Raw genomic sequence first — 24,270 nt, 5'->3', positions numbered from 1 at the left:
ACAAGAAAAAGAAAGAAACAAAGAAAGAAAGAAACAAAGAAAGAAAGACAAAAAAAACACTGAATAGATGGCGCATTTAAACTGCGTGTCCCTTCACTAGATACGACCAGGACTTGAAAGTATGCCACTTAAAAGGTGCACAGCAGTTGGTGCACTATCCAAACACTGCAATGCTTCGTGTGTCACTGGATAAAGAAAAAAGTGTGGGGACTCATTTACATGCCAATGGAATATGGCGTCCCCAGCAGTAATTAACATATCAAGGTGCTGTCTGAATAAAGTGTGGGGACGCCTGAAAAAACGTGGGGGACTCCATCCACCAGCGTGCACTCTCGACTTGAGCCCTTGTTGAAATTGTGTTTTCCTTTCCACTTACAAGTATCACTTCAAGTTATGTCTGACTTCTCTGCTACTAACTCCACTTCCGCTTGGAACGGTGTGGGGTTCCCTTTTCACAGTAGCTGCAAAACCAGCAGTGCGGATTTTAATCCTGGGTCATTCAACATTCAAAAGCACAGTACTGCACCTCTTGTGTCGTTCCTGCACCATTTCGTTAAGTAGGATAAACAGGAGCACTTCCAGCACACTTAGTGGGACAGAGCGTTCTGCGCTGTCTAGTAAATCAGTCTATCTGGACATCATAGTGAAGTGGTTCCACACGTTTTACCTTTATCACCATAATGATGAACTTTTTTTCTGGTATGCGTTTACATCTATTTTTGAAACTTTAATCACGAAGGAGGGGAAAAGAAACATCTCTCCATTTAACCAAGTTGATGTTGTTGAGTGCATTACATCATGCTACACGGTTCTTTAGAGGTTTGCTAGGGGCGTGCCACAAAGCATCAACAGTGCACCCAATCACACAGCAGTTGGAACAGCAGACCTGCCACTTCTGCTCCTCCTCCCATCAAATAGGGACGACTCCCCCTTCCTCATTTCAACAGTATAAAAGTCATGTCCTGTGGAGGAGCTGTACAGAGGATAAGAGAAGCTGCACACTTTAGGTTCCTCTGCATCACCCAGCTCCATCCACAACCAGAACCATGAGGATGTTCCTCACAGCCGTGGCCGTCCTGTTTGCTGTGATCACTGAAGGTGAGATATGATTACTTTCTTTGCATTATTTTCTTAAATCTGCATATTTTAAATTGTTTAATTTGTTGCTCAGAAGTTCGAGGTCGACTGAGAAAGGAATGGTGTCATAGGAGGCCCTTCTATTAGGCCCCTAACCCAGCAAAAGTGGATGGCCTAATGCACGGAGAACCTGCTAACCAAACACTTACCAAATGCACAGAGAACCCGCTGCCCGTAAATGAGTTTTACTAATTGGGAGTCAGAAGAGAACACAGAAAGCCAGCCTCCTCATCCCGAAAGTTAATGGTGGGAATTGCTGATAAGACTATGTTACTGGTAAACACATTTCTATTACGTTGATAGTAAAATAATTTATCAGGCAGGAACTTATGTTCTGGAACATTAACAGTCTTGAGTATAGAACAAAATAGGGTCAAATTACGTAGAATCTATTGTTTTGGTGTAAGCAGTGTCATAAATTACTTTATACAATCTGTGTAAATTGCGCAAACTTCACAAAGAGGAACACTTCCATCAGAAACTAGAGGTCTATCGTAGTTGCATCAGAGTTATTTACACAATGTTAGAGAGTATTGAAAGTAAAGTTGAAATATTATAATCTATGGAGTAACATGAAAGATGTACTAAGTGACTCCATGGTAAATGAAGGCTTTGACGTGAATTCAGAATTACTGGAATCACTGAGAATCAACAAACGGTAGATGTGGGAAAAAGCAATCAAGGAAAGGAGATTGTTCTGGAGATGTTATGTTATGTTATGTTATGTTGATTTAGGCGCACACCACTGCCATTTGCATGGTCTCCAGGCACTCAAAGATGATGATGTCAGAGTCATTAGTCTTAAGGAATGCGAAGGATTTTGGCCCAGAAGGTGGCAACATTAGTAGAAACACAGCTCTGATTAATAGCTCCAGGAATTATAGGTAAAATGACCAAGTATTTTTGAACAAACTCTGCACCATCTCGTAACAAGCCGTTCTCCTGAGATGGCAGATGATAGGCATTTTTCCAGACGTTAATGCCACCATGGCAAGTAACTTGTTAATGGAGGGTGAAACTAGTGAGGCTTGCCTTTGTGCAAAGAAAAGAGCAGTCTGCCAGAGAACTACAAATGGAAGATACAGAAGAGATGTTTCTGATTATAGCTTTTTCTATAAAAGTCCAAATGTGCACTCACAACTTCGTGAGGTTAAGACAAAAGTAGGACCATCCAAATCTCCACCCAAAGCTATGTAGTTGGTATTAAATGCAGTATTTCTAATGTATTGCTCTAAGAACATATATTCCAGAAGGGCGCACATATTCGATTGAGAGGTTTGTTGCCTTCTATTCCAGTTCTTTCTTAAAATACTAGGTAAGACTCCCTGCCATTGTGCCCCTCTACCTATTTTGCAGTATTAATTAAGTCAATTCCAGTGAGAACCCGTGCTCAAATCAAATGGGCTAAAATCCTGGGAAAATACCTATTGTTAGCTCTGCACCCTGGCAGTGATATTACTACAGAGGCAGATATAATACACATAAGTCCCCCTCCCCTTCCAATTATGGTTACCATATAAGATACTTTATTTCAAGCTACCTCATTCCTGGATCACTTATAATCAATCCAATGCGGTGGAAACTAATATTAATGAGGGTTTAGTAATACAGACCCTTCTCTCACCGAGTAATCAGATTATTCTACTGATCCAAGAGGAATTCTTCAGGGACGGTAATTCTACCTTAGGCATCAAAACAGACGACGATAAAATACTCTCGGACAAACTGTTAATTGTACCCCTGTTGAACACCCGCTCATTAGTTAAATACTGGGCGGAGGTTGCTGACTACATTACCATGTATAAACCTGATGTGTTTGCACTTACGGAAACCTGTCTACATTATACCGCTCAGGTCGCTGTTGATAATAATCTGCCAACTGGGTACAAAATGTATAGGGTAGATTGTATAGGACAGCGAGGGGGGTAGGCAGGCCTCCTCCCTGCCTACCTTGCCCTCTCCTCCTTCCTCTTCTGTCTTGCCTCGAGCTGCTTCTACACCTCCGCAGGGCATACCTCTGATTTGTACCCCTCCCCAGAAGTCTTTCAAGGATAGCAACCTTCTCCATATTGCCACTCTAAACTCTTGCTCAGCTGTCAAACACTCCTCTGACATCTGCCGCCTCCTGCAGGAACTTGACCTTGATGTCCTCGGTCTCACAGAGACATGGTTTACGGCCAGCTCTGTCACAGACTTTGACACTCTCTTCCCTGATGGCTACAAGATCCTCTCTGCGCCCAGATCCAACCATTTTGGAGGTGGTGTACTCTGATCTTCCCCTAGTGGATACCTGCCTCTGCTTTTGCTACGCAGGCCTACTCCTCTTTCGAATGCCTCATCTGCAGGCTCTCTCTTCTGGCCATTCCCTTACTGTGGCTACCATCTATGGGCCTCCTGGTCAGATCTCCACCTTCCTCTCTAAGTGGGCAGACCTCTCCTCTTCCCTCCTGGTCGCAACCACTCATCTTCTCCATCTTGGAGACTTCAACATCCACCTGGATACTTCCTGTCCTTCCACTGGACTCTTTCGTGACCTCTGCGACTCTCTGTCACTCTCTATTCTACCCTCTGGCCCTACTCACTCTGCAGGGCACACTCTGGATGTTCTGATCTCTTCGGACCTTCCCCTTTCTATTCCTCTCAACACTCCTCTCTCCTGGAGTGATCACTTTCCCCTTTCCTCCGATCTTACCCTCTCTACCGCTCAGGCCAATCCAGGCCAATCCAACTCCAGCACTGGCTTTCACCGCCACTTTCTCACTCCCCCCTATCTACCCCCAGCTGACTCACACCCTGACACAGCCCTCTACATGCTCCACTCTGCTATATCTGATACTCTCAATGTTCTTGCCCCTGTCATGAGGATCTGCTTGAAGCCCAAAGTCAAGTGCAACTCTTGATATTACTCAGACCTCGGCACCCTTCAACGCAAGTGCAAGGTGGCGGAGAGAAAATGGCGTGCTTCCTGCACATCCTCTGATAAATTGGCCTGCCGCCTGCTCCAAAGGCAATATCGGCTCTCTGTCTGCACCAAGAAGAGAGCCTGCGTCTCCGCGGCATCTAACAACGAGGTCAAACTCTTTAAAATCTGCAAGGAGCTGACCAATCCTGCTGCAGTCTCTACCTCTCCTGCCCCCTCCCAGACCCTCTGCACGGCCATGGCTTCTCATTTCATCTCTAAAACTCAGGACATCCTATCCTCTCTCTCCCCCCCCCTCCTCCCTCTACTCCCTGCTCTTCCTCTTACCCTTCTTCGGCCACCTCTTCCCCCTCCTTCTCTGCCTTTCCCCTGTTCTCCTCAGATGAGGTTTCTAGACAAGCCTGATCTATGAAAGTCTTGTCAAAACAGGTTTACCACTGTTTCTCCAAAACCATCAAGGTCCACATTGACCACCTGGCAGCAACTACTCCTTCACCACCGGAGTCTTCCCCGCCCTCCTGATGCACTCCCTTGTGCACCCTTTTCTTAAGAAACCTTCTGCCGACCCTTCTTCCCTGGTTAACTATCGTCCAATCTCCATTACTCCTTTCGTAGGCAAACTCCTTGAAAAGCTGGCCATCTCCCAGTTTAATCTGCACACTGAATTTGTTGGTTGTCTCCATGACCATAAGTCTGCCTTCAGAGCGGCCAGAGTACAGAAACTGCTCTCCTGAACATCCGTGAAGACCTGCTCTCCAACCTTGATTCCAACAGCCCCTGTGTCCTCATTTTACTTGAACTCTCTTCTGCCTTTGACACAGTCAACCATGCCATTCTGCTCAACCGTCTCTGTGATTACCTGGGTATCACCAATCAGGCCCTGGCTTGTCTGAATTCCTTCCTCTTCGATCGACCCTCCCGGTTCCAACTTGGCTCCTTCCTCTCCTCTATCTCTATCTCTACCTGTCGTGTTCCCCAAGGCTCTAATCTCTCTCCCTGGCTGTTCAACCAACACCTGGCACTTCTTGCCCTCCGCATTGCGCTCTATGGCCCAACTTTCAGACACTATTGCAGTATGTGTTCTGAAATGCATGTTCCGCTGTACACTCTCTACACTGAACACTAAATTCTGAATTAGAATCTCGGGAGAGGGAAAATAATTGGTTTTCTCACCACTTCTCAAACAATGTTTTCCTCCTCCCCAGGTTCTGTCTGAGGGCTGCAGAGGAAGGGGAGGTCTGTGACTTGTGATCCTACTGTGAAATACATGTGCCTCTGCACACACTCTCCCTCTACTCCACCCCACCACTGAGATTTAATTGCAGAACACCATCTTTCCTGGAGACCTATTCTGCAATAAGATCCCAAAGGGAGAATGTTTTCCCCCATATTCTGCCAGAGGACTGCATTGGAGGGGATGGTATGTGAGCTATGAGTCTGGTTCTGCTGAATACACACGCCCTCGTACCACAATCTCGCACAGAGTTTTCAAGCAAAATAAAATCTCATCGAGCCTTAGTTTTCTACCTAGATGGTTCGCTGCGGCCCATTTCCAGAGTATATATGGTTTGCACATATCGTGTTACTGTAACAAGGGTGTACGTTGTTATGCTGTTACGTTTCTGTGCTCGAATAGCTAATGTGGTGACACCGGCAACCATCATTTCTCATAGCACGGGACATCCATTGTTCCAAAGTTAACAATTTTTAGTGAAACAGGATATGTAATGGTTAGTTTTCTGCTAATGCTATAGAACATTTTCCTTAAAAAGTATCAGTTTCTCATGTGTTTATGTGAATTCTTCGTCAGTGCTGAATAAATAAATTGCACCCAATGCATTACCATATTTCAATGAGAAGTTGCAACAGGTGATTCTTTAGGACACACGTCGTTTTAGTTTTCCTTTTGGACATCATTGTGTGTCTTTTTAAGTGGAATCTTGAGAAACTTAGAGCATAAACATTCTCTTTCTCTTCAGGGAATTCTCTTATTTGTGAACATTGCACCAACATGAACGCTGAGAGTTGCAGTGGCGTGTTTGCAGCTTGTCCTGATAACGTCACACATTGCATCAAAGGTCTGGAGAAAAGCAATAATGGTGAGTGTTTTGTGCAAACTGTGGCTCCACTGCCAACCAAGACATAATTCATGGCACTGCCAAAAATTCTTATACATTTTTCAGCGTATTCGTCACCTGTTTTGAAACTTTACGAGATTTTGAACGTTTACATGAAACGTTCTGCTGTAGTAGTTTTGGATGGAATGTCTCAAAACGCCATCATAAACAAAGCAGGAGCCCAGTTTTCAATAACGTGTCAGTTGTGGGAGCTGCAAAGAGAGGCAATTTAAGCCTCTCAAAAGTGGGCTAAGTTAGTAACCTAAAACGAAACCATTCACCTACGCAACATTGGTTAAAAGATCATGGGCGATCATCGAATGTTTAGACTTTAAGCTTTAAAATGGGATGGTGTGCTAATAGTATTTTTTAAAGGAATTTGTGGTTACCACTTATACCTGTATCCAATTTCCCTTAAAATAAACTACAAACTAAGATGCTGAAAAAGGTAGAGGGCGTAATTTCCATTTCAGTGGCAACGCGCTTGCCTTGGAAGCAAGGTGATGCAAAGCAACACAGGTTCGAATTGCAGGTCCGGGCTTAGAAATCATTATTCTTTTTGTATTTGTATTTGGCAAATAATTTAATTTAAGCGTGTTATAAAAAAAACAGTTAATAAATAATTATAATATTAATACTATTCCCAAGGCAGTCATAGTTGCAGCTGACAACAGGGACAGATTAGTGGGGACAAGGCGTGTGAATGGATAGTGGAGCAGGAAGTGGGAGGCATGAGAGTGCTTTCTGGCTCCTGCATATGCACAGTGGAGCCAGAGCACCTCCATCATGCTGCTGCTTGACCCAAGGCACAGGAGCACTGGCTCTCACATTCACATTCATCCATCTAGCAGCCTGCATCCCTACTCGGTGATGCAAGGCTGGGGAAGCAAAATGTCCCCGTCTGGCATATCTCATTGGGCACTCCGGTTCCCTTTGGCAGTTCAGTTAAATTCCGCACAGGAGCGTACCCTCAGCTGCTTGCTTGGCTCATCCATTATGTGACATGTCGACGCCCGTCACCCATTATGGATGAGCAGCCCACACCCTTGCAGATGGCCATCCTTTACAGACAGAGGCACAGAAAGCAGGTAAAGAATTCTATTGGCAGATTCTGCCTGCATTGCTGGCCTCCTTATTGGCCTATGCCTCTCTCGCTGAGGATTATATTGCAAACGTTACGTTTTTTGCACAGTGCTCTAGCTATTATTATTACATACCCCAATGGCACACATTATATGTATCCTGGAATGATGGAAAATAATTTGTACACTGTCCACATTCAAACCTCTCACGTGACGGTTTCCAGAGAACTCTGCAGCAGGTCAAGGCCATCCTTCCATTTAATTCTTCACCCTAAATCCGAGGCAGCCCAAATCTGGGAGGGGCGGGTGTTACATTTTCCTGTAGAATATACAGACTACTTCTGAGCACAGATTTCTAAAATTCTCTGGATATTTTAGAAATTAAATGCAGGTTTTGAAATGTTTGGACATTTACAGACTATTTCCCCTCTGTTACAATGAAATTTCCAACTCAACATAAGTATGACAAATATTTCTGCAGAGTTTTACGAGTTTCCCCATAAATTTGGACTGCCCCTCCCCCTAATCCATCCTTAAACATGGCCAGCATCACCAACCTCTCACACACTTGCAGGGGGAGCATGCAACGCTGTTGACAGAACGGGCAGAAGAGGCAGTGAGATGCTCAAGGGGTCTCGTATGCAAAACGAGCACGAACCTCCAGAGGCACATGATGCCCAAGAACCCCATCGAGCGAGATTACGTGAGCACAACCGGTCAACCAGGATATAGTTGCCAACTAACCGAGACCACTAACAATTTCCTATTCCGCTTACACCTCTCAAACTCCAAACCAAACACAACCACAAACCTCCAGCACAACAAACCGCACAAACTTCACCACACTGCAACAACAAAACAATAAATGCACATAGACGCGCACATCAGTACACAACGACTACCGGCCGCATACACCCCAGGCCCAGCCGACGGACCCACCGGGCTGAGCCTGCCAACAGTACATCACAGCTCTCTTGCACTTTTCCAACCTCCACCCACTAACTCACCCGCCCCCCCCCCCTCTTTCAGAGCCGCCAGAGCGCCAGGGGACCACTCCGGTGGTGATAGTGCGCAGTACAAATGTCCTTTAACATTAACATTAACATTAACATTAACACCACAGCGGAGCACACTTATCCTGCACAGAGGAGACCACCAGTGGTATGATACCACCCGCCATCTCATGGGTATCTGCTTCCTATGAGCCAAGGCTGGGTTGTAAACATGAAGGGAATAGCAGCAGCAAACTGAAAATAACAAAACCAATAGCTCTCCCTGATCTGGTGTAACTCTCTCATTGCAACCTTGTACAGGACTTGGAGCCTTCTCAGCAGAGGACCCAAGTGCTTGCTCACCCGTGTAAACAAATCAGTCCAGAACTACACTACACTCTAACAGAGAACACTCATGGAACATGATTAATTCATTTTTTCCAACCCCTATCTAATGGAAGAACCGAGATGGGCTTGAGACCCTTCGGTCCGATCTTATCACATGTGCAGTAAACCAAAGCCAGTACAAAATAATCCACATTCAAGCCTGGTGGTGGGTGCAATATGGACTGTTAAGTCAGAATCTGTATATCCAGTAAAGAAATAACACTTCCGAAATCCCTTATTAAGGGAAAAGGACTGGTACCATCTTCCCACTTGACAATATCTTATCACCTTCTTTTGGCATGCATTAGAATTGGTCTTGGCTAATCTTGTCTTCTCAGCCTTTGTTTCCTCTGTAGTGTACACACCTGGCACTATGAACAATAGCTCATACTCCACCTTTAAGAAAGCTAACCTAAGGCTGCATCAATGCCTCTCCAATGCTACCCATTTGGGAAAATGACAAACCAAAGCCCATTTATGGCTCTGTGTCAGTTGCACTGAGATCTAAAACCTCACTCCAAAACCATATTGAAGTCTGGAAACCTGGGCCAGTATGATAGTTCAGGGGTAACACATTTGTCTTGGAATCAAGACAATGCAGAGCAAAACCGAGGTTTGAATCCCAATCCTGTGCTTAGAGACTATAGAGTGCTATAAAAAAATCAATGAATTAATTAACCTGTAAACAACAAAACAACACATTCAAGTCCACATCAAGCCATGCCTCAAGCCCATGTAAAACTTCATATTGTCCAACTAGTTGTCCTAGTTGACGAAGTCAGTCGTTTCTTATACAGGTCTTACCGAGACTCACAGTTGGTTCTACAAGATGTAAATTCACCTCCAAAGGCTCATAGTCTCCCTATAAACACTGCCTCTCTCTCTCTTTGTCTCTCTGGAAAGTACAATATGAGCTTCAAGGATGTGCATGGAGTTGATAATGCAGGTATATGAAGACAGGACAGCTACTGAGCATAGAGGCACGGTCTAGATTTCAGATCTCTGAACAGGACACTCTTCAGCTTTCATAGGGAGGACAGGAAACTCCTGCCTAATATCCCAGTTCTACATGAGTTCATTATGCCATGCTCCTGTTCTTACTTTTCGCTTATATCTCTGTTCTTCAATGCACTCTGTTCTGCCAGAGGCTGCACTCCACCATGACTGTATTTCTGAATGCCTGCTGTCACTTGTGTACACATGATTTCTGCTGCACCCTCTGAAGGCCCTCCCCTGTACATACTACATGTGCTAATTGTTAGGAAAGATTCCCCTTAGGTGCAATTTTCCCTCCGTTTGTGAACCTCCCAAACGTTTTGCTTTTATTTGGAGTACCTAACCTGACTTTTTTCCAGTGGAGCACAGCCTTCAGCTACACTCCTCTGGGCTTTCGCTCATTTGTTATGGGGAAACTGACATGCCCTTCAGGCTGTCAGTACTGGGAAACTGTGTCTCCCTTAGTTTTCCACTTTGTTGCCATTTCTTGGTAACTTTTTTATCTATGTGCCAAGTACCTTAGAGTACCGCGCATAGGGGTCTTTGCCTTCCCCCAGGTGGAGGGACCTGGTTATTCCTTATTTGGGCATGCAGCCTCCCGCGGAAACCTCAACTTTCGCGGGCTCCTGCTTGTCACATGTGCTAGTGCCCAGGAAGAGGGTTGGGACTGTCTGGTCCCAATCCAAACTACTGGTGCAAGTATGACTGGAACCACCGTGGGCTACGATTGGCCCACGTCTGGTGTGCATGCAAGAGAGCAGATATTCCATTGGCTATCTGAGATTTGAGCAGGAATCGAATCTTGGATAAGAGAAGGGGCTCTGCATCCATACCAGGTCGATCTACTGAGGCTCACACTGAAATTCATAAGGAGCCAAGTATCCTTAAGAAGAAAGCAAACTCGAGGAACCGCCAGTGACATGCTTTGAAGGTTTGGCACCCTGACCCCGCTGTTGTCCCCGCAGACACCTGTTTGTTCATGGAACCAAGAAGGCACACAAGGGCGCTTCACCCCTTTGGAGTCATGGGAACAACTATGCTTGGCTTCTCCTACTTACCCTCGCAAAGAGCCTCTTCGGAAGTGTTCCTGGGCCATCCATTGAAGTAACCAACTCAAACGCAGGGTATCACCACAGGAACGCTGCCGTCCCAAGTTGGGACTCGAGACTTGAGGAATTGCTAGCTTGTGGTCCTGGGCCCTCTACCACCAAATCTCCTTGTCCTAGTTCCTCTGGGCTGTGATTTACAAGAGTGCACCACGCCATGAGCATTTGCCATCCCTGTGTCGCCCTGTTGAAGCTGGAACAAATCTTCTTCTTCCTTCAAAGGCTGAGAAAAAGCAAACTTCCCGTAACAGACGATCGTCCCATACCGCAACCGCTGAGAGCCACAGCGTCCTGAATCTGCAGGGTTAACACCAACAGGCAAAGTGGGCTAGACTGCTAACGTTTGGTCCAGTCTGTGTCGAGGCTCGGTGAGTACTTTCCTAACTTACCGGTGGCCCCCTGGCACATCCTTTCACTTTTGCACATGAGTGTCCCTCAAAAGATACTCACCTGGGCTGGGTTAGCCTGCGCTACCCAGCTATTCGCGAACTCCGAATGTCACTCTATCTGCAAGGGTAGACCCTCTCCTAGGAATAGGAACTTATTTTTCATCACCTCAAGCCCCACCCACTTTTTCATTTACGCATGACCGCGTGTTGTTAACGCACAATTGTACTTTCAGCACTAGGCTCCTCTCATCTTAGGGGTGGACTTCATAAGTTAGGGATTGTTGATGAAGGACTGCCTAAACTGATATTTGTGTTGATTTAACCCCTTCACTGTTACAGTTTGTGGTTATTTTCTTCCCCCATCATCAGCCTAAGGCTAATCGCATTATTGTTTATGTTTATTCATTTGTAATGCGCGCCAGAGCCACGGGTATCAGGGCGCAAGAGCAGCAAGGTCATTCTCAGCTTGGTTACAGTGCTGTACAGTAATTACAGGTGTGTACATGGGTCAGTGCAGTTGCAGTTACAAAGGCAGATACAATAACAGGCAATTTACAAATGTACATAGTGGGGCAAGCAAGGGTGAGGTTAGTGGTCATTTTCCTTTATCCACTGAATGTAGTTGCCCCTAAAGTGGGGGTAGGTTTGAGGTGTCCTTAAGGTTGGTGGCAAGGAGTTCCAGTGTTGGGCTGCTATCACCTGGAAGATGTTGCCCCCAGGTCTGGTTTGTTTGAACCTAGGGACTGTGAGTAGGCTGGCATGGCAGTTCTGGTAGATCAGTTGGGGGTGCATCTCTTGACTCTGTCAACTAGGTAGCGAGGGGCTGCATTGTTGAGGCATTTGTGTGTCAAAGAGGCTACCTTGAACATAATTTTGTCAGTGGTGGTTAGTCAGTTGTGGGCTCTCCTAATGTTGGAGATATGTTCTTTTTTGGCGATACTCAGCGCTGCTCTGAGAGCATTGTTTTGCAAAATCTGGATTTTGTTTGTAACATATTTATTGTCTCCTACATATAGGACATTGCAATAATCCAGTTTTGATAGGATTAGGGCTCTGGCTAAGGTGGTACCACTCTGGGTTGAAAGGAAGGGTTTGGCTGCTCTTATTAGTTTGCATGTGTGGGCTGTAGATGAGGCCATGGAACTAACCTGTTTACGGAAGGATAGGGTGGAGTCTAGATAGAATCCTAAAGTTTTAACTTCCTTGGCTACCTTAAAATAGTTGCCATCTATGCTGAAGCTAGTGTAGTTTTGATCCAGTTTGTTTAAGTTAGGAGTGGAACCAAGGATGATGAGCTCGGTCTTGTCATTATTCAGGCATAGACTGTGAGAGGCCATCCATGCCTGCATGATGAGGTACACCCTGTTCACCAAGGCCAAATCCTTGTCGTAATCTCCCGTCAACGGGATGAGGATCTGGGTATCATTGGCGTAATTGGTAAAAGTGATACCCAGACCGTCAAGATCATCAAACAGGGGCTTCATGAACATGTTGGACAGTGTAGGGGAGATGCATGATCGCTGGGGAACCCTGCATGTGATGGGGATAGGGTCGGCGGAGGCTGATGTAGAGAAGACATGCATAGACCTGTTGTTAAGGAAAGATTCAATCCAGCCGATGGCTTCTTGCGAGAAGTGGGCTGCTAAGTATAGGTGGTTGCAGAGAATTTTGTGGTCTACTAAATCAAATGCTGCTGAGAGGTCAAGTAGAAGTAGTAGAGCAGTTTTCCCGTTGTCTCTAAGGGTGTCAATTTGAGCTCTAAGATCAATGAGAGCAGTCTCGGTCCCATGTTGGGGTCTAAAGCCCGATTGCCGGAATCCCAGGAGATGATGTATTTCTAAGTATTGTTGTATTTGCAGATAAGCTGTTTTGTCTAGTATTTTTAGCAGGAAGGGGACGGTGGTGATGGGTCTGTAGTTCGTGGGTATTGATGGGTCTAAGGAAGGTTTTTGAGTAAGGGGAGAACCCAAGACTCTTTACCTGAGGAGAAGGAGGCATTGATGAGCTTGGTAATGAAGGTTGAGAGGTCTGTTACCGCATATTTGATGATTTGTGAGGGGCAGGGGTTGCCCTGGCAGTTCGAGGGTTTGAGGTTGAGGATGATTTTTTCCACCTCTAACGTGGAGACTTTGGAGAGGCTGAAGCGGGAAAGGGGGTTAGGTGTAGAGTTATGGGGTGGGATAAGGGAGGAGGTGTTGGCTAAGAGGGCTGAGTGGGTTAAGGATTCTTTCTTGTTGTTAATTTCGATTTGTAGTCCTGCAACTTTATTAACAAGGACATTTTAGACACTGGTGCACCATTGTTTATCTTTCACACATGTGTCAAGGACAGGGATGGGTGTTTCCAGCTCTTTGATGATGGTGAACAATTCTTTTGTACTAGAGTTGGCTTGTGATATTCTCAAGTTGTAGGATTCTTGTTTAGCGATTATGATTTCTTTTTTGTAGATTGCAGTTATTTTATTGAGGTTCAGCTTATTATTATCCGAGGGTGATTGTCTCCAAACCTGTTCATTTTTTTCGTTTCTCTAATCTGAGAGCTTTCAAATAGGGAGAGAACCATGTGTTCAGGTATTTTTTGGGTTTGCTTTTTCTCAGTTTTAACGGTGCAATGGGATCTAAAGCTGATCTCATTACTTTTGTTGTAGCCATCTACGAGGGAGTGAGGATTGGAAGTTGCTGATAGTAGGTTCAGGGTCGGGAGAACGAGAGGGATACGTTTTTCAGCTGTAATGTTTTTCTTATTTCTCGTTGGGATGGCTGAAGCTAGTGGGTTATTAGTGGTGGGGCATGAGGCCTCGAGGGAGAAGGTAAGGAGATGGTGGTCGGACCACGGCTAGGTGAGATGGCGGTGATGGAAGTCACACAGTTATAGTCTGCGACCCAGTCAAGGGTTCTCCCTTTGTTGTGGGTGGGGAGGGTCGCTCTTTGGGTGAATCCTAATTCTGATAGGGTTTTGTCAATGAGGTGGCCTGAGGGTCTTTGGGGTCTTTAAGGCCTAAGTTAAAGTCTCCTAGGAGGAGGCTCCGGGACGTATTCTTTTGGTTGTTAATAAGGATGGTAGTGAGATCCTCCTCTAAAGAGCCTAGAGGCCCAGGGGGTCTGTAGAATAACTGAATGGTGAGGGTTTGAGAGTTGGCAGTGGGCAGTTTAGCTATTAGCGATTCACAAGTTGTGAAGTTGTCTGAGGTGGCAAGTCTCATATTGAGGTGAGTGTTGGCAATTATGGCGAGACCTCCGCCTCTGGATTCTATTCTATCTGCTCTGAGGATAGTGTAGTCATCTGGGATAGCTAGCATGAAGGCTGGGACAGGAGCTGCGTGGAGCCAGGACTCGGTGATGGCTAGAAAGTCCAGTTCTTCTTCTAGAATGAGGTCTGCTATGTCTGTAGCATGGCCGACTAAGGAGCGTGCATTTATTAAGGCACCTCTAATGGGAGGGGTGATGGTTTTGGTAGGAATGGGTGGAGTGGGTATGTTGTGAGGCTTGTGCTTGGCCACAGAGCTGGTTGGGTTGTGCTTAGGTCTGTTCATGGGTCGAATGGTGGGAGTGACTATGTACTCAGGTGGAGTCCAGTTAGACAGTTTAGAATGGGGGGAGTCCCTGGCACGAGGTTTGTGTAGTTTGGGTGGCCTGGCACTTAGTCTGACATTTCTGGTGGAAGGACAACAGGGGATAGATAGGTGGGGCAGTGTGGGTGGGAAGGTGAGCGGTGTTGGTAGGTGGGAATGGGTCATGATGGTGGGAGGTATGGTGTTTGTAGAGGCAGGGCTGAAAGTATGTCTTGAATGGCTAGATGAGTAGATAAGGTGGAGGATTACTCTCAGCAGTGCTGAATAGATACCTGATAGGTACATTCTGTTAAATATGAGTAATACTGTCAAATCTGGACAACAGGCCTAGCACTATATTGTGTCAGACAGGCAATTCAGTTGTGATGCCTTGGTGCAGTAATAGTCGAGGCAGTGAAATATAGGCACTGTTAGCACTAGAGTGTCAACAGACAGGTAGTTTAGTTAAGGCGCTGCAATGCAGTGGTGGTATAAAACAGTTCAGTTAGGAACACTTTAGAGCATTGGCAGCAGAAGGAAATCAATGCTAGTGACAGTTGTAGGTCGTTATAGTCTACACAAGTCTACAAGTAGAGACACAGAGGTAGGCTAAATTCGGAATGGGCAAGATAGACCTAGGATTGGTATGGGCAGGGCTCGGTTCAACTTAAGTCTGGTGGGCTGAATTCAATGTGAGCACAGTAAGCAATGTTTAGCACGGGCACATTAGACTGGGTTCAGCATGAGCATAGTAAGCAGCATTCAACATAGGCACATTCGACTGGGTTCAGTATGAGCACAATGAGCAAGTACAACAAGGGCACGTTAGGTTCGACAGTGTGGTGTTGTAGTGTGTTAGGGTGGCACAGTGTGAAGAAGGAGTCGGTTAGGGAACAAAGCCCAAATATAGTGCAACCTGGATTTGTTATTTAGCAGATAAGGTCAATTCTACATACAGAAGGATGTCAACCAATGATAACTGGTGGGGAGCAGAGCACAAATGTACTGCAACCTAGAATAGATATTTAGCAGATAGCGTCAGTTCTACATACAGAGGCTGTCGACCAATGATAGCAGTTTAAGGAATAAAGCACAGGTATGTAATGACCTAAGTTCGAAAATAAAAAGTAGTGTACATTAGGTGCAATTGCAATCATGATGAGGCAGGCATAGTGACAGTGGTGCCAAAACAGGGCATTGACCAACAGGGTGGAGCAGGCGTAAGGTACTTTGTGCTCAATACTGTAGATTGTAGGGCCGGCCCATTATGATGGATAGTCAGTGGGCTGCAAGTCTCAATGCTATGGACCTCAGTGTTAGATAGTGTATGATATTGTGTGGTACTGTTTCTTCATAAATGTGGTTTATTCGTGTTTTGATTATAAGGCCTATGATAAATCTGTCTAAGGGTAATCTGTTGCGTTTTACTGTGTGTGTTCATTATGGGCTTCCGATCACTCTCACCCCTGCTGAGACTTAGGGGGTCATTACGAGGTGGGCCGTAAGGGCTTAACGGCGCCAGTAAAGGTGCCGGGGGCGTTAATCCCTTACCGCCCTATTACGAGTCTGCTCGCAGGACACGCAAAGGGTGCCTGGTAAAACCAGGGGCCCTTAGCGGGTCCTGCTAGCAGACCAGGGAGATAACAACGGGCCCGTTATTAAGGGGCCCGTTGTTAGCTCCCTCCCCATTCCAATTGAGCCTTATGGGGGCTCGAATGGGAATGGGGATGTACCGGGTCCGGGTTCCTCGAATGAGGAATTAGCGGGTCCTGTAAGGTTGGAATGGCCCAGTAATTCCTCATTTAAGGAACCCAGACCCGGTACCTGGAAAGGGGGTAACCATGGCGCAAATTACGGTATGGTTACCTCCAACCTCGTAATGACCCCCTTAGTCTTGACCGCCTGCCAAGCTAACATAGATTGGCCTGGTTTGTCCAGAAGGTTCCCCTGTTCCACTAAACTAGGGTGGCCTCCTAAACCTCTGCCCACCAGGTCAGAGTTTAGAAATCCATCTTAACACTAATGAACCTCCCTTTTATGGAGTTGCAAAAATAACAAATATCACCATGTAACTAGTTTCGTCCAAATGCCTAGGAAGCTGAACCTCAATTGCATGATCTTTCTATAAGCTCCCAGCTCGCTCCTCAATGAAATACCCTGTGCCAAAACAAATCAATGCAGCTCATCCTCACATTACTCCGGAGAGTTGGAATTCATTTCATCATCATCTGAGTTTATTTCAGAATAGTCAATTTCATAAAACTTGTGCAAAAATACATCCAATAATAAACATTTAAATAAATAGAATAGAATAAAAACCAAGAAACACAAATACTCGCAACTATGTTCACTTCATTTCAGATTAAAACATGATGATAAACCTACACACGTGATTCATAGCACTTAGATTAACATACACAATAGACTCATGGGAGCGAGACATGAATGAAATCAGAATTGAAAAGCATTAAAAGATGTTCCTACCTTCATAGCCTGCTGCAAATATGATTATGATAACAAGGCCATAACACTAGCTCTCGTATCAATAGAAAGCATAATACAGGTCGTCTTGCGTAAAACCGATATCCCTTAGGATGGGCCTTGAATTAAACTCTTTAGTATGGATATAAACCAGAGAGAAAAACATAGCTCTGTAAGTCTTCTTGAAGAGCATGACATTACAAACTACTTTCATCCTCTGCTGAGCTATTAGAAGAACATTTTGCCTTAACAGACAGTTCAGTCCGGCACGTGTTTTAAGCATCACTCAGATTTAGAATTACTGTATGTCAAATATTCCAAAATATTATGCGAAATTAAAAGTACATGTTAGGATAACATTATTTAATTAATTCCTTACTATCGCTTTCTGAATAATAATAATTCACTAAAGAGGTTTTTAAATGTCGGCGAGATGTTAAATCCATATAACCTTGGTTAAAAAAATGAGAAAGTTCATTAATACTCTACATGGATCACTTTTTGTGACCGAACCTTGGAATTCACAATGAGGCCGAATTGCTCTATATAAATCTATTTATATATTTGTGAAAGGGTGTTTGTATGTTCGGGGTTGGCTCTAGCCCCATAACAGTTGGTGGGCTGACATTTTGGCCTACGGTCGACATACCCGTCTGGGTGTACTGGCGATAGTGAAATTTGACCAACCCGACCCATTCGCCCTGCATAGGGCGGGGTTCAGCCCTGTGCTATCAGTATAGGTGATTCCGGGAGATTGCTGATTTTGCGACTTTTTAAAAATAGGCAGTTAGGACACAATATAACATGCACAAGGGTATAGCAGACCCCCACGTGCATGTCAGCTACAGACCCGGGCAACGCTAGGGGGTGTGGCCAGTGTAATAATATGAGTTAATGCTGCCTTGCTGTTACTCCACACTCTTATCCAATGCAAGGCTGGTGCTACTACAAGATCATCTTCCGTTAATCCCGATCCCACCCCGTTAGGCACTGCATAATTTGGGGATACATTGGGAACACCAAGTCAATGTTTAAGAAAGTAATTTTCTCTGGTTTGTAAAGGGGGAAACATCAACGAAACCCCAGACACAAAGTAGGAGCTAGTGCCTTTGCTTTCAGCCTATCTACTCTAATTAATATAAAATATGCATGTTGTAAACATCAGTCAAGCCATAACATATGTGACAAATTCTCTGATCATTAATGCTAGGCACAAGGACAACGCACCCTGTCAACCTTTAATGAAAAGCATATGGGTGCAGTGGTGAAACAAATGAATGATTAACATTCATTGACATGTCCCATAAGTCTGGTCAGTCAAGCTGCATCCTTACCCATGATGAAATCCTCCCCAATTAACAAATGACACACAACCCATTACTCCAAAATTAAGTTGCACAGGAGCAGTAACCCTTTCAGGGATGTTACTGGAAGGGGAATCTGGGACCTGCTAGGTTACACACAGATCTTTGCAACAGGTGCAATAATCCTGGGAGCTATCTTATTTGGAATCAAGCCTGTGACCTGAAGATGACACTAAGCTTTATGAAGCAGTCTCATTTATGCTATGAGATATCTCATTAACAAATAAAGTGGTCAGAGCTGAGCAGGAAGGACTGGTTGGCTATCTATGCTTCTACATAAATCTCCCCTAGCCCCATCCTCCTTCTGCTATCTTTATATTAAAGCTATTCTCCACCTACATATTGATATTGCAGACATGATCTTGGCACTCTGATTGGTTCACAGATATTTTTCAGTTCTTGCCCCAAAACCCCACTACAGTTTTGTAGATCTCCTTGGTTTCCTCAGCAAAAAATTCACAATTATCTGCCTTTGTAGGCTTCACCTTGTGATCAATACCCCCGTTGAATGGCCAACTAAGCAGAGATCACATTTTCTGCCCCTTTGCAGGTTCAATTGATGAAGGCCTGAAGAGCAGTTCCTAAACGTAGAAACAATTCTCTTTGCCGGTTGATACGGCATACTCTGCTGCTGGTTGGTCTTTAAGATGTAGGCCCTAAGAGCGAGAGTCTCAATATGAAGTAAAAAGCATTCTCACTGCACAAAGGTGCCACAAGGCCCATAGCACAGACCCTGGTGCAATTGTAGTTTAGCATGTTTTATTTTTAACAACGTTTATTTAAGTCGGTTCACAGCAGAAAAAATAGTGATACAAGCACAGTAAGTACATCAGTAAAGCAGTAAAGAAACAAAAGCATACATGCGTTTGGGAATAGTACAACATAGAGCAGAGAAGTGTACGGATGCATCTATTTCCCCACATGCAGTCTATGTATTGTCCACAAAGAAATTCTGGGCCTGATTTAACTTCCTGCCAGCCATGCCCAGAATAGCTAACCACCTGTAATGATAAAACCTGTGAGCCCATCATGTCATTAAATAGTGTGAACTGATTCAGTATACACATCCCAATGATCTGCCTATGCGTTTCCACATCCTCCTCAAGCAGCTGCATAATTCTGAGGAAGTCTCTAAATAGTACCCATATGTCATTGGGCCTGGAACTAAACAGGGCTGTTCTACATAGTTCAGATTCTGTGTAATTGCACCAGATCCGGTCTCTCAGCCACTTACCCAACACATGTGGTTCCGAACTGGACCATGACATCCAGATACATAGTTTGGCCAACAATAATCCAATAGAAAGTAGCTTCCTAGCGCTCTTACTCAGTGCAGGAAGCCATCCAAACATGCATCATAAAGTTTCTGTTGGGACTTCAACTTGTAATATCCATCCTATCATGTCCAACACTTGATTCCAGGACTCAGACAATTTAGGACATGTCCAGATCACATGCAGAAAGCCCCCTCTGGCTCTCTGCATCTAGGGCACCTACCATTAACAAAGGTATCAAACTTACTCTATCGGGATGTGGTCAAATACACTCTATGCAACACTTTATTCGGAATCAATTTAAACCTAGCATTCAAAGGCAACTTTTACATGCACATATAGGACCACACCTTAGTGTCTAGACCCAGCCTTTTTTCCTCCTCCCACCGTCTCCGACAAGGGAGATCTGTCCTAGGGGTTGTATCTTGCCCCTGATAGCAGAGAGTGGATACTATACCTCTTGCCTCTGCTGAATTCACTATATATTTCAGAAGTGGGGTTATATATAGTATCTAGTGTGAAATCTAAACCAACGATTATCAAATGAGTTTGAGAATAAAAGTGACGCTTTCCCGTTATGTTTCCTGGATCATCAATGTTTGGTCCATAGATGTTGATTAGTGTCAAACGTGTAGATGCTAATACCCCAGAGCTAATAACATAACGACCCTCCTGATCACATTCCTTCTGCAACACCTTAAACCCTAGGGACCTGTGTAAAAGGGTTAAGACCCCTCTAGAGAATCTGGAGCAGGATGCGTAGCAACGTGCATTTCCCCAGGATATTGTAAAATTGATGTTCGCTGCCCCCACTAGATGCATTTATTGGAGCATGAGGATCTTTGCTCGATGTCTTTTACAGTACGTGACAAATGCCCTCCTTTTAGCAGGGTTATTTAGACCTTGAACATTCCAACTGAGTAACGTGTGTGCATTTGACCACCTTAAGCCCATCCCGTTCCTGGCCATAAAACTTCCAAAAATATTATATCTGGAACATTACTTCTACCATTCGTCACTCTCTTTATTTATCCTTACACCGATTTGAACATATAAACCCAATCTCCTTTGAGCCCCTACACCTCCCCAACTCTGTCCCACTGCCATTCCCCAACTTGTAGTGAAATCCCCACAAATCAACACATACCCTCCCCAAACCAAAAACAGTGGGAGATATCCCAGGGATGACAGCAATATTGCCTCACTCCTAAACGGACACGGAGGCCCAACCCACTTCAATCGAACTACTAAATAAGGATAGGCAATTTTATTACATTCTTGAGGTTTATTTTTCATAGTGCCCCAGCCCTTCTCGGCGGTGAAGACTCACTAAAATATTCGACATCATAAGAGAACGGTCAAGTACTCTCATTTCATATAGCCACAGTAAACGTATACAATAGGTGGTTTATATGTCCGACCGGTATCGTAACCATGGTCCTCATGCCCTGTAGTAGCATCAACACTTGGGAAGTGATTCCTAGAATAACACCATCTCTGCCGGATCCGTATAAAAGTGTATTTTCCTATTGTGAATCATTCTAAACTAGGATGAATAGAGCATGGCATATTGTAGCCCACGCTCTCGCAACTGACGTTTCACAGAGAAAAATGATATGCAGGCCTTCTTTACTGTTTCGGTGAATTCTGGGTAGATAGAAATTTTGGACACCTGGAATTGAAGATCACTGAGTTCCCTTGCCTTCCGAATAATCATGTCTCTGTACCTGTAATTCAATTAATGGGCAAACACTGGCCTAGGGTCTGGCCCACAATGGGCTTGTTCAACCAGAAATTGTTGAGACAGGGGTTGGTGGGCCAATACATCTATTATACGGCTTCAATAAATACTTTCATGTTCTATGGCTTTGTGGTTTCGGGAACCCCCATTATACATGTGTTATTCTGCCGAGATCTGGCCTCCAGATCATCATTTTTGGCTCACACCCAGTTACTTCCTGCTGCAAAGATCTCATAGCATGACACACTTCTGTACTTGAGTCTTCCAGTGCCCCAATCTGATGCTCTGCCTTGGAGATCCTTCCGCTCTCCTTTTCAATTCGCTGCTGCATACGGTCAACTTTATAAACAAGACTGTGCAGTTTTCAATTGATCGATTCAAAACCCATCTTCGTTTGATATAGGAAAATTGACATATCTACATTGGAATGTGCCAGAGTTCGACTCATCTCGCTTATATTCGCACCCTCCTCCACTGCCAGTCGGCTGTCCTAAGAAGTGGGAGGACCAGGTGGTGATCTGAAAGGAAAGCCTTGCCTGTTTGTTGCCCTCAACCATTCATGCAGCACTACCCTGTAAATGGAGCAGCAACCCAAAGAGTGTACCAATCCCTGTAGTTTGATTAAAAGAGTGGTCGTCAAGGGAGGTATGTACATGCTTTTTGGCTTCCAAAACCAGGGCAGTCACCTCAGATGTTGGCCCTTACAAAAGAATCCCATATCTGGAGAACCGCCTGTCACTTGCCAATCATAAAATCATCAACCTTAATTTGCATGGACAACTGCATAGACAACTGCAAGCGTTCACTATGTCTGCATGTGTTAGGTTGGCAGTGCTACACAACCCCCTCTTTGTCACTGTTCCAGCCACGACTTATTCAATATACTGGAGAGCCACGAACACACACCCAACTCAATGCCACCCTACACCCTACCACCCTCCCACCCAACCCCAACAAACTGTCCTGCACCTCTGGAAGTCTTACTTCCGCTTCATGTATTCTGCGGCGCAACCAACTAAATAAAAATGGGTCTGTTCGGAGGAAGGAACTGGGCGCACTCACGTTTGCCACACCCCCTACCCAGCCAATGGCCACCTCCCCGTATCGTTGAGAGGGCTTTGGCCGAATATATGTTTACAGTTTCACAGGCCACTTATGATTTTAGTATTCCAGTTGTTGATTACAACAATTTAGTCTTGACAAATTAGACCAAGCTACACCAATTCCCCCATTACCACACGTAGTTGCACCGCATATAAGCTCCTGCATTCCCAAACAGTCAAATCCTTTACCGGAGTTCACTGAACCTCTAGCGATCCTTCTATTAACACTGGATCAGTGTCACCTCCAGCTGGCACACAAAATGCCCAGAACTTGCTCCCGGAGGATGTCATCAGGCAGGCTCTGTGATTAAATAAGCAGGGCAACCTTCAGCATACTCCAAGCACCACTCTGAAATTGATGTTTTAAGTGTACAGCTATCAGGTGATGCCAGGACACAGTAGGAACAACCAATTACATTAGAAGACATTGTACAGCTATTGATATCCTCCCCTCAGGCAAAGCGCCTGGGTCAGACGGACTTACTGTAGAATTTGAAAAACATCACAAAACTCTTCTAAATAAAATACTTTTGGAGGTGTGGGAAGAGGCTATGTCGCGTAAATGGCTACCAGCAACTATGAGAGAATCTATTATTATAGTGCTCTTGAAATCCAGGAAACTGGTTGAGGACTGTGGGTCCTAAATGCCATTGTTGCAAATAAATTTAGATGTGAAAATTATTTGCCAAATCAATGCCAAATAGACTTATGCACTTATGGAACACATAATATACATTTTGATGAATCTGATGATGTCATCACTCTGTTCCCAGGGGTAGCCTCTCCTCATATGGCAACCACTACCTGATCCTGATCCTGGGGTGGCTATTTGTGGAAGGATCACATAAAGGGAGGCAAACCTCAGTGGGGCGGGGGGACCCCGGCATCATCAGATGAGACATGGAATCCACTTTCCCCGTTTAGGGATACCCTTTCCATTCTTCATGTCTTAATGGAATATTGTGATCACCCCCTTCAACAACCCTCAAAGCCTGCTGATAGTATCCCTCACTATTTTGCAACCAACAGAATAATAAAGACTGAGATGAGAAAGAAGGGCAGAGTAATGCCGAATAATCAGCAGAATCAGAAGGAGCCGTCTAGTGTTTGGCGGAAGCCGATTGGCTCTACGCAAATCCCTTCCTGGAAGCAGGAGTTTAAAGATGGAAAAGCCGAAGATAAAGGAGAGTTTCAACTGACTAGTTACTGCCGGGGATGCCGGCATGAGAAGCCCACAGACGAATGGGCAGACGGCGAGAGAAGAAGGACTGCAGTATGTGGTTTGACGTGCTAGGATCCCAGCGGGAAGAGAAGAGGATCCTTTCTGGTGACCGCGGGAACCAAGAAGCAGTGCCTATTCTGCCCGAACACGAAGAAGGGCTCAGGAGTAAGGCACAAGCCATGAAGGACGTGGAAGCCACCAGGCGAAGCCGGTAAGCCTGTGAAGTGGAGGCGGGACACCAGGCTCTTCCATGTGTTTTCCACGAGAGACCTGAAGAACGCCAGAGAAAGCCGATGAGCCCTGTGATGGGAAGCTGGGTCACTGGGGAGAGTCGGCAGCTCCACCCAGTAGTGACAAGCACCAGGTACATAAATTGGGTGACCCCAAGCAAGGAGGGTAAGTCACTGGG

At 45.1% G+C, this 24,270-nt stretch overlaps 1 protein-coding gene across 1 annotated transcript in view; it reads left to right on the top strand.

Annotated features, from left to right (window-relative positions):
* The first annotated feature begins 964 nt into the window (after window positions 1-964).
* LOC138529173 (phospholipase A2 inhibitor and Ly6/PLAUR domain-containing protein-like) overlaps window positions 965-24,270 on the top strand; it is a 64,628-nt gene continuing 41,322 nt past the window's right edge. The window contains exons 1-2 of the mRNA XM_069640818.1: window positions 965-1,098; window positions 6,037-6,156. Coding sequence (XP_069496919.1) covers window positions 1,047-1,098; window positions 6,037-6,156 — 172 coding nt within the window. The 5' untranslated portion in view covers window positions 965-1,046. The remainder of the gene's footprint in view (window positions 1,099-6,036; window positions 6,157-24,270) is intronic.

This window comes from Ambystoma mexicanum, chromosome 1q (assembly GCF_040938575.1).
Source record: "Ambystoma mexicanum isolate Mex_15411 chromosome 1q, UKY_AmexF1_1, whole genome shotgun sequence".
Taxonomy (NCBI): Eukaryota; Metazoa; Chordata; class Amphibia; order Caudata; family Ambystomatidae; genus Ambystoma; species Ambystoma mexicanum.
The sequence above is the reverse complement of the archived record's forward strand: the minus strand, read 5'-3'. Positions and strand labels throughout refer to the sequence as shown.